This window comes from Bos indicus, chromosome 11 (assembly GCF_029378745.1).
Source record: "Bos indicus isolate NIAB-ARS_2022 breed Sahiwal x Tharparkar chromosome 11, NIAB-ARS_B.indTharparkar_mat_pri_1.0, whole genome shotgun sequence".
In the NCBI taxonomy this organism is placed as follows: Eukaryota; Metazoa; Chordata; class Mammalia; order Artiodactyla; family Bovidae; genus Bos; species Bos indicus.
This window is the reverse complement of record NC_091770.1, coordinates 106,637,081-106,647,278: the sequence shown is the minus strand read 5'-3', so window position 1 is coordinate 106,647,278 and position 10,198 is coordinate 106,637,081. Positions and strand designations below refer to the sequence as shown.

The following is a 10,198-nucleotide window of genomic DNA, read 5'->3' as shown; positions in this document are numbered from 1 at the left end:
AGGCTCTGGCCTGGGAACCAGGACAGGAGAGGGCTCCCTCCCAGGGCCCGAGGGAATGGGATGCGGGTGGGAGCATGGGGGGTCCCGGGGCCCATGTACCTGTCTCGGGGGTCCTGGCTCCTGCCCGGCCGTGGGCGACGTGGGATGGCTGCTGAGAGAGGGCTTGGGCTGCGGGGGCTCACGGCCCCCAAAGCGGTCACAGGAGTAGAAGCGCTGCTTCTCAGAGGAAGAGGAGGAGGGCTGCCTCCGCTCCTGGGACCGGCCCCGCTCCTGCCTGCGCTCCCGCCGGCAGCCTGCTGCCCCATCCCCTGGGGGCGGCGGGGGGCCCGGCCCCGCGGTGCTGTAGGGCGCTGGCCAGGGGAGAGTGAAAGTCAGCCGAGAGGCTGGGGTGGCGGGGACACAGACCTCACCCAGGCCCGGTTCCTCAGGGCCAGCAGGGTTCCCAGGGAAAGGTGGGAGGTGGTCCTGTCTCCACATTCAGGGTTGCCCGTGGGGTCATGAGTTACAGAAGGGAAGAAGTTCTCACAGGGATTCTTGGACCCCAACTGGAGCCACCACCCCCCGAGAGCCCCTCGCACGCACCGCCATCTGTGTCTGCAGACAGGCCGGGCCCCTTCTCCAGGGACTTCTGCTTCCGGTCCCTGCGGCGATGGCAGCGGTGGTGGTGGGGGGGGGCGGCCTGGCTGGCTGGAGCGCGGTCCAGGGCCGCGGTGCACAGATGAGCCACGTGGGGCCTCTGGGGTGCCAGTGTGGAGATGGAGCGCTTCATGGGGCTGGCATCTGGGGGTGGCTGTGGGCGGGGACATGGGTGGGCTCACAGCCTGAGAGTGGGGTCCAGCCTCCAGGCAGCAGCCAGGCCATGGGGGCTGGCAGACCACAGGACACATCCCATTGGGAGGAATGGGCCTGGGGCTCCATCCCTGAAGCTGGGGTATCTCCCCAGACAGGGCAGGCTGAGCCCCCAGGAGGGTGGGGATGGGGGAAGGATGGTGCCTAGGAGGGCCTGGCCTGGGGAGGACCACTGGGGGTCTGGGGTTCAGGGACCGTGAGGCCTTTCCCTCTCCCTGGAATACTCTTCCCCACCTGAGATCCACCCTTTCTTCAAAAGCACCCTTTGCACAAGTTGCCATTTATGTGTCTGTCTCTCCCAAGCCAGGTGAGGCCCAGGTCCCTATAGGACAGGGAAGGTGCTGGGAAGAGGGGCTGCTGGCCTGGCTGGAAGGGTCCCAGATGGGACCCAGAGCTGCCTTGGCAGCCGTGGTCGACCACTCTGCCAGCCCTCTGTCCATCCAGGACTGTGAAGCTGCTCCTCCAGGGCTGAAATCAAGACTCGTGGAAACGCACGCACCCACAGCCACCGTCAAGCTCAAGCAGCACGGAGGGAGAGGGGGCACCAACGTGGCACCGAGGGGAGGCGGCCAGGCCAGGAGGGCGCTGAGCAGCGGGCAGAGCTGGGCCGGGAGGGGCTGGAAGAGGCGTGCTCTGCCTAGGGACTCAGCCCACAGTGCACAGCCCCAACCCAGGGGCTTCCCTGCCAGGCTGTCCAGTGTCCCAGAGAAAGAACAGGGTCACCCCCTGAAAGGGACAGGGTGGCTGCAGGAGGCACTGATTTCTGGGGAGGGGCAGGGCTTGGGGTAGGGAGAGGCATGTCCCAGAGAGAGGGAAAGGCTAGGTCGGGGCCATGGGGCCACCTGTGGGCTGCAGGCCTCGGTGCCCAGACAGGCGCTGAGCACAGTGGGCAGTGAGGACTCTAGACGGCCTGATAACACCTCCAGAGGGTTTCCAGCGGGGCTGAGGGTGTCCTGGACACAGTGCATTTGGGAAGCTTCACCCCAGCAAAGCCCACCCGTGGGATGCAAGCTCCTCCATGCCAAGTCTTCTCAGCTCCAACCCCCTTCCACGACCCCAACCCTCCCAGACCACCCACCTGAGTCTCTGCTGCCAGGCGGGGCATGGAAGCTGCTCGGCCCTGGCTCTCCAGCCCAGGTTGGGGCTCCCCGTCAGGGCCTCTCAGGACCATGCTCTGCATCTGGACGTCCACAGCCTGGGAGTACAGCAGCCCCCCAGTCACACCCACCCCATCCCACTCTTTCCCCCACACCCCAGCCTCAGCCCGCCTGCTGCTCTCACCCTCCCCCACCCATTCTCACCCTCCCCCACCTCGGACCCCAGCCCCGGGAGCCCTCACCGGTTTTCCTGTCTGCACCGGGATCTCTGTGGAGTGGCCACGCTCCAGGGGTGTCCTCACCTCGCAGGGGACCTCCTGGGTCCTCTGAGTGCCCCAGGAGACAGACTCCTTGATGCCGCCCTCTTGGGTTTGTCTATGGAGGAAAGAGGATCATCCTGTTGGCCTGGAGGCCCACGGGCCATAGAACCTGGCTCCCACCCAGAACCAGGCTCCACCTGCCAGGAACCTCCACCTTGACCCTGTTCTGGGCTAGAAGGAGCCCAGAGGGATGAGACCCCTTGAGTGTGGCCACTCCCAAGTAGAGGCACAGCAATAGCCTCTCCAGGAGGTACAGGTACAGTGGGCCCCCTGCCATGGCTCAGCGTGGACAGGCAGAGAGGAGACCCTAATGCGGGGGCAGCTGGCCTACACAGGGGCTCACCTGTGTGGTAGAAGCAGAGATCGTCCCCAACGAGGACAAGGCCACACGCACACACGCAGAGGCACGCAGCCTGCGCTGCAGCTCATTAGCCCTGACAAGCAGGGCTCGTCCCTACTCCCCTGACCCGAGCCTTCTGCCCTGAGCCCCTCTGGCGAGGCCACTTTGAAGGCCCTCCCAGCACACGAGCCTGCCCGCCTGCCCTCGCCCTCTCAGGGTGTTTAGTGTGTCTCCCATGTAGCCCAGCACTGGCCTGGGTTTCTCTTGCTCTCACATGTAGTGAAGCATCACACACAGTCTCTGTCACCCAGGGTGAGTGGTAACAATCACACTCAGCTTGGAGGTGACGCCTGATGACCTCAGCTGGCCACACGAAGGACCTGACCCACCATCGCTGGGGTTTCTTAGAAGAACACCCTTCATCTCCCCAGGTTGCAAGCACCTCCCCTGTGCTGTGTGTCTGGGGCTGCTGCAGCCTCGGGAGAGGACAGACACTGGCCCCAAGGCCTGGTCACCCCTGAGGCCACACCATGCTGAGGCCAGGCAGGCACTGATACCACCCATCAGAGGGCTCAATAAACGCCCCCACTGCCTGGCCCCAGTGCAACAAAAAGTGGTATAACTGACTTGTGCAGACATTATACCATGGGGCAAGTGACACTCATTCTCCTGAACCGAAAGCTCAGCTCAGTCCACAAAGACACTTCCCCACCCCACCCCCTCCGACACATACATGTACACTCAGGATCCACTGTTTAAGTGCGCAAACGGGATCTTAACCGACATGGAGAAAGGCCGCCGCCCCGGGGCCCACAGGCACTCTTCCGGAGCACGGTGTTCCTGCGGGAGTGCTCCCACTTGAGCTCAGGTTCTCCCGGTGTCCTGTGGCCTCTCGACCTCTGGACTTGGGCCTTGCAGTGCCACCGCCCGCCCCCATCCCCCCAGCTTGGGCCTGGGACGTGACCTGTTTTGGCCAACAGGGCACAGGGAGAGGCCTGAACGCCCGCAGCCTGCACTTCCCCTCAGGTTGCTCTCTGGCCTCACAGTACAGATGCACCCAGGACCCAAGCCATCCTGACCCAGGACCAGGTCTGGAGCACTGCCAGGTGGGCTCCCTCAATACGGCAGTTTGTTGCACAGCAAAAGCTACATGGCTAGCAGCCCATGAACCCAAACTTGGCTTGCAAACAAGTGTCCTAAACACACACAGGAGAGGAAGAAACCGGGAGCCTAGCCATGCTTGCTGCTGAATGTTGCTCTCCAGGACAGCAGATGGGTGTGAGGCCCACCCTCGGCCCCTGCCAGTGAGGCAGAGCGCACGTTGTTTTGGCCAATGGGATATTAGCAGATGTAGGAGCCCTGGCCTGGAGGGCGGCTGAGAGAGCCCTGCCCTCTAGTGCAGTTCAGCCTGGCACCACCTTCTGCGCCTCGGCCAGAGTCCCATGGTGCCTGCTATTCCATAGCACTTGGTTTGGGGGTCATTACCAAGAATTGCTGAGGGTCAGTACCAAGAGTTACATGATACGGCAGGATCTTACCAATTTGGCTACAAAATGCAGACATAAATGGAGGGACTCCCCTGGTGGTCAAGTGGCTAAGACTCTGAGGCCCCAGTGCAGAGGGCCTAAGCTCAACCCCTGGCTGGGGAGCTAGACCCCGCATGGTGCAACAAAGAGCCTGTATGCTGCAACCAAGGCCCAGCGCGAGCGCGTGCTCTGCTGCTCGGCTGTGTCTGACTCTCTGTAACCCTATGGACTGGGGGATCTTCCCAGCCCAGGGACGGAACCCACGTCTCCTGCATCGGCAGGACTCTTCACCACAACTCAACATGGGACACCCACGACCTCGCACAGCCAAAGATTTATATACACATATATATAACCAAAATGGAGATCTGAGGGGGAAAGTCTCTTAAAGAAAGATGAAAACACTAAATGGCCATTACCAAAAAGTGGTGAGAAGCTGGAGTGGAAACAGAAGCTTCTTAATGGTCTGCAGGCCACCAAGGCCAGTGAGGAAGCATGGGGAGCCTTCACCCGACAGAGAGGCAGGAGCACACAGTGGGGGGCCCAGGCTGCAGTGACAGGCTGTCCAGCGCAGGTGCCCCCAGTGCTATAAGAGCTCCTGTCTATCGTTACAGCAGCAAGCTTCAGATCACCCACAGAACCAGCTCTGGCGGCCGCCTGGACCAGCTGGACCCACAGTAAAGCCTTCTGGCGGCACTGGGTGCAGGTGGGTGGCGATAAGACCCGAGGGCTCCCCGTCCTGGAGCGTTGCTAGAAGGAGCCCCGGGCACCCCGGATGGACACCGGAGCAGCAGGGGTGAGAGCAGGTGGAGCCCGGGAGCCCTGCCCTCCTCCCGTCCCCGCCCCGCGCCTGCTGGTGGCACTCACACTGCCCCACCGTTGCTGAGGGAGGCCGAGCTCTTCTGCCGAAGGAAAACGCGGGCTCCTCGGAGCACAGCCGGCTGAGTCTGCTCCAGCGTGGCCTTCAGGGGGTGGAACAGGGACACGGGGCCCATCTGCAGAAGGACGTGGGGAGGGGTCTCTGAGGCCTGGGAGGCACAGTGGACAAGGGCACCGCCATGTTTGGCCACCTGCCCGGACCCCCCAGCACGGGAAGAGGATCCCTGGGCCTGCCCTGTGCCCATCAGGAGCCCTTTCCCAACTGGGCCTGTAAGTGACTTCAGGAGAGTCCTTTCATTCCTTGGAGCCTCAGCTTCCCTTCCTACACAATTCGGGGACAGGACATCATCATCAACTTGGACTGCCTGGCAGAGACCACTAGACTTGAAGGTTGAGAAGAATTTGGAGATTTCGGGGCTGGGGGGTGGGCACCAGACACTTCACATGCCAGGGATGAATGTCCTGTAAGCTCTGGACACCGCACAACTTTAGAGATGAGAGTCTACACACTCTCGCTCAAGGTCTGGGCTGTGATGAAGTCGTCATCTTTGGAGGATGACCTCTGGAAGACAGGCCCCAAACCATCCCACTCTGAGGTGAGTGGGACCCTCATGACACCGGGCTGTCGGGGGCCCTGCCTGTGTGCCCCTCCCAGATGACCTCAAGTACTCTTCAAAGAAGCAGCACTGCCTGCAGCCTCCATTTTCAGCCCACATCTCTGCCCTGGACATGACTAGCTCTCCACACGAGGGACTCCCTAACAGCAACAGGCAACTAGTCAACAGGAGCACAGACTGGGTGGGGTTTCTGACTTTGGGGGCTGGCGAGGCAGCCACAAGAACCTCTCATCTTCCTTTTCCCGCAGCACTTTCTCCAAGAAGGGGCTGGGTCCCCTCTGCTGCCATACAGCAGAAGGTGCCAGAGTCTCAGGGTTACTTTTGGGACTCCTGGAAACTAGTACCTGGGCCAGGCCTCCAGGAGCTTGGTGAATCTGGTCTCTGGTGGTTTTGTTCTGTTTGTAGAAGTCGAATATCATCAGAGCTGCGTACACCTTCCCCACCGTCATCTCGTCGGCTGGAGAGCACGACAGGCAAGGGAGGGAATACAGAGAAAGGGGACACGCGGGGAGGCTGGGTAAAGACTCCTGGACCCGAGGACGGGAGCTGCACTGACCTTCCCCAGGCCCTGCCGTGCTCCACCCAGCAAAGCACAGCTCAGTTTAACCCCAGATGTCGTCCTGGCCGCTCCAACTGTAGGGGTCTCCTATTTCCCTGGATTTTCTGCAGGGAAGTCCCCACATGAAGAGTGTGGGTGACTCTACTCAATGGAATATGGCCTCGGTATCTCCTCCCATAGCCCCTGTGCCCCCACCGTGGAGACCAGAGTTTGGGGCTATCAAGGAGGTTGAGCCTTCCTCTCCAAGGTGACGCAACAGCTGCCCTCACCTAGGACTCTCGGCTCTGCCTCTGAGTGGGGCATCAAAGGGGGCAGACAGGGTGAGTCTCTCACCCTACTTACGTTTATGGGGTGGCACCAGTAAGTCCAGGGTCTTCTGGGGCAGATTGGCCCACACGGAGGAGATCTCCTTCCTCAGCTCTGCGTCACACTGATGCTGCTTCGTGCCAGCTGGGGCAGGACAAGGGTGGGCAGAGGGAGGGCTGTGAGGAGCCATCCCTTAGCCCCGCAGGGGAACAGGCAGAGGTGGGTGGGGAGAGACCTGATCCTGGGGGAAAGTTTCTGAGTAAGAAGCACTGCCGTGAGGGCTGGTCAGAGAGCTCCCAGCCAAAATGTGTCTAACGAGGTTGAGCGAGGGTGCGTGGGCAAGCAGGAGTGATGGGCAGGAGTGGGGAGGGGAAGGCACGCCTCAGTGTTCCAGCCATCTATTCATCATTCCATTAAATCTACTGAGCACCTACCAAATGACAGGTGCTGTTCTAGGTGAAGGAACAAAATCAAAAGAAATTGCCCTGAGGAATCGCATGATTTTAATCTACAATACAGTAGCAATAAGTTAAAAATGAAGTAAGTTGCATACAGGAGAAACCAGGAGGGAGGGATGGGAATCATCAGGAGGGCTGCAGTGTGGGCAGTCAGGAACGTGTTCACAGGACCCTGGAGACAGAGGCGGCCAGGGAGTCAGCAGGGCAAGGCCGTGGCAGCAGGAGCAGACGTGCGGGGGGTGGGGGGGGGCTGCTGCTGAGAGAGGAAGCCACAGAGGGATGCTGTGCTCTGATCTAACTTTCTTCAGGCACCACGGTTATTAAGATATGGTTATCTACAAGAACACTCTCCTTGTTAGTTCCTCCACTCTGTGAAGTGCATCCAGCTGGGGACTCAGCACGATCCAGGCAGGAGCATGGCACTCCTGCCCAACTCCCTCTGCGCCCTTTGTGCTCCACCCCTTCAACCCCTTCCAGGGCCCTGGCATCACCAATGTGTTTTCTGTTTCTACTATTTCAACTTCTCAGAACGTCATACAGATGGATCACACAATATGCTGGCTGTCGAATCTGACCTTCCACCCAGCATGATGTGTCTGAGACCCACCCATGCCAACACATCAATGACCTCTCCCTCAGTTGCTGAGTGAGAACTGTCTCATCACAAAAAAACACCAGTTTGCTTATCTGTGACCACTTGGTTGACACCTGAGTTGTTTATAGTTTGGGTGATTATGAATAAAGCTGCAAACATCAGCGTAGAGGTTTGCATGTTTGTGTTTTCACGTCATCCCCCTTAGGCGTGGGATGGCTGGGCCCCACGATAAAGACCTGCGGAACTTTCCCAAAGCGGCCACACCACTGCGTCCGCACTAGGACACAAAAACCCGCGTCTTCTGCATTCTCCTCAGTGCTTAATGTTGTCGTTTCTTTCCAAATTGTTTTTGTCATTCAAGTTTGTTTGCTTTCTATGTATATTTTAGGGTCAGTTTATAAATCTCATCTCAAGAAGCCTGCTGGGATTTTGACTGGGATGACGTTGACTCTGCATTGTCACCGGGATGACTGATCAACAGGAGAACTGACAATACTGAGTCTGCCAAGGCATGAACATGGCTTATTTATTAAAGAAGATTCTTTTGGTCAATATTCTGAAATGTGCAGCATACACGCTAGCATATGTATTTTTAGAGTTAGCCAGCAATATAGAAATATTCGATGATTTTGGTGGAACATTTTTCAATTTCAATAGCTAATCCATAGGAATATACTTGTTTTTTATATATTGACCTTGCTATACTCATGTTTCAGTTTTAGTAATTTCCGTTTACAGCTTTAAACAACAGGAATATACCGTCTCAGTTCTGGAGGCCAGAGAAACAAGGCGTTAGCGAGGCTGTGGTCACCCCCAAAGGCTCTAATGAAGTGTCTTCTTGCCTCTTTCTAGGTTTCAGTGGCTCCAGCAATGCTTCATGTGCCTAGGCATGTAGATGCTTCAGTTTTGTTAACTTTTTATCCTATTCTTTGAGATTTTCTACATAGATAATCATGTCAATCATGAACAGAGGCAATTTTCTGTCATCCTTTCCAATTGGTACACCTCTTGTCTTTTCTCGACTTGTCACAACGGCTAGAACCTCAAGTATGATATTTGACAGAAATGGTGACAGCAGACACCCTTGCCTTGTTACTCATCTTAGGGGGAAAGGAGTCAGGCTTCTTTGTTAAGCATGTCATTAGCTGTAGGCTTGTCATAGATACCCTTGATCAGACTGTAGAAGTTTGCTTTAATTTCTAGTTTACAGTAGAATTTGTGTATCATAAGTGGACACTGAGTTTTGTCAAAGCTTTTTCTGCATCTACTGAGATAATCATCTAGTTTTTCTTCTTTGATATATTAAGTTGTATTAATTGAGCTCAAATTTGCATTTTTCATTCCTGGGATAAATCCTAGTCATCATATTCAGGTTGCTAACAGTCACTGAAAACCTTGTTGTCTTCATGAGGAATGTCGATCATTTTTGCTTGTAATGTCTTTGTCTAGTTTTGGTATCAGAGTCATGCTGGCCTCATAAAATAGATTGGAAACTATCTTCTCTTTTTCTGTTGTCTAGAGGAGTTTGTATAGAATTATTTCCTCCTTAAATGTTTGGTTGACTTCATCAATGGAGCCAACTGGACCCATGATTTTCTTTCTTAGAAGATCTTTAACTATGAATTTAACTTATTTAATATATACAGTATTACTCAGATTATCTATTTTCTTTTTTCAGGTTATCTATTTTTGAAAGAGCCTCATAGTTTGTGTCAAGGCATTTTTCCATTTAAGTTACTGCAGTTATCCATATAGGGTTGTTCATAAAATTTCCTTGTTATCCATTTAATGTTAGGAGGATATATAGCAATGCTCCCTGTTTCGTTCCTTATATTTGTTATTTTTATCTTCTACTTTTTGTGATCAGGCTAGCTAGAAGTGTGTTAATGTTACTGGTTTGATTGTTAGCATGACCATCCTGGCTGCTGTGTTGAAGGGAGACTGAAAGAGGCAAGGGCAGGAGCAGACCCGTGAGAAGGCTACTGCAACAGTCCCAGCCAAGACCTGACAGGCAGCGATGCGGACCAAGAGGGGGCAGGACGAGAGAGCAGACACTGATCGTATTCTGGGTGTATTTTGAAGGTGGAGTCAGAAGATGTTGCAAGGGTTCAGAAATATGGATCAGAAATAGGATAAGAAAAAAGCAGGAGATAAAAATGATGCCCAAAGTGTTGGCCTGAGTAACTCTAAGAGTGTTTCCACTGATGGAGACAGGGAGGAATCTGGGGAGTACCTATGCTTATTGGGCCTCCGAGCAGAGTTGGCGAATAACGTGTGGGCTGTATAAGCCTGGGGTTTAGCAGCAGGCCTGGACTGAAAATCCAGAACTGGGACTCACAGCAGTAAAGCCATGGGGAAAGGAGAGACTGCGTGTCTGAAGCACACAGTGACCTTCAGAGATTGGGGAAAAAACAGGAAAAAAAGGCACAAGGGGTTTACACAAAAGGGAGGGACCACTACAGACAGGCTGTGGACAGGCCACGAAGCAGGGGGCCCTGCAGAGCCTGACAGGAGCAGTGCCACAGAAGCTGTGTGTTGTGAAAGCTGGACTGCAGACTAGGAAAGGAGAAACCAGAGACAATGCAGACCCATTTGTCCTGTTGTTAGGAAGGAAAGAAGAAAAACAGAGAAGTTGATGGGGTTAGGGGAAGA

The 10,198-nt window shown here is 55.8% G+C and overlaps 1 protein-coding gene across 1 annotated transcript in view; it reads right to left on the bottom strand.

Moving 5' to 3' along the window:
• Positions 1-10,198, bottom strand: part of CACNA1B (calcium voltage-gated channel subunit alpha1 B) — a 216,485-nt gene that overhangs the window by 7,355 nt on the left and 198,932 nt on the right. Inside the window, exons 39-45 of the mRNA XM_070799820.1 lie at positions 6,530-6,637; positions 5,973-6,085; positions 5,000-5,127; positions 2,189-2,321; positions 1,928-2,044; positions 583-790; positions 100-350 (exon numbers count right to left, since the gene is read on the bottom strand). Of these exons, the coding sequence (XP_070655921.1) occupies positions 100-350; positions 583-790; positions 1,928-2,044; positions 2,189-2,321; positions 5,000-5,127; positions 5,973-6,085; positions 6,530-6,637 (1,058 nt within the window). The remainder of the gene's footprint in view (positions 1-99; positions 351-582; positions 791-1,927; positions 2,045-2,188; positions 2,322-4,999; positions 5,128-5,972; positions 6,086-6,529; positions 6,638-10,198) is intronic.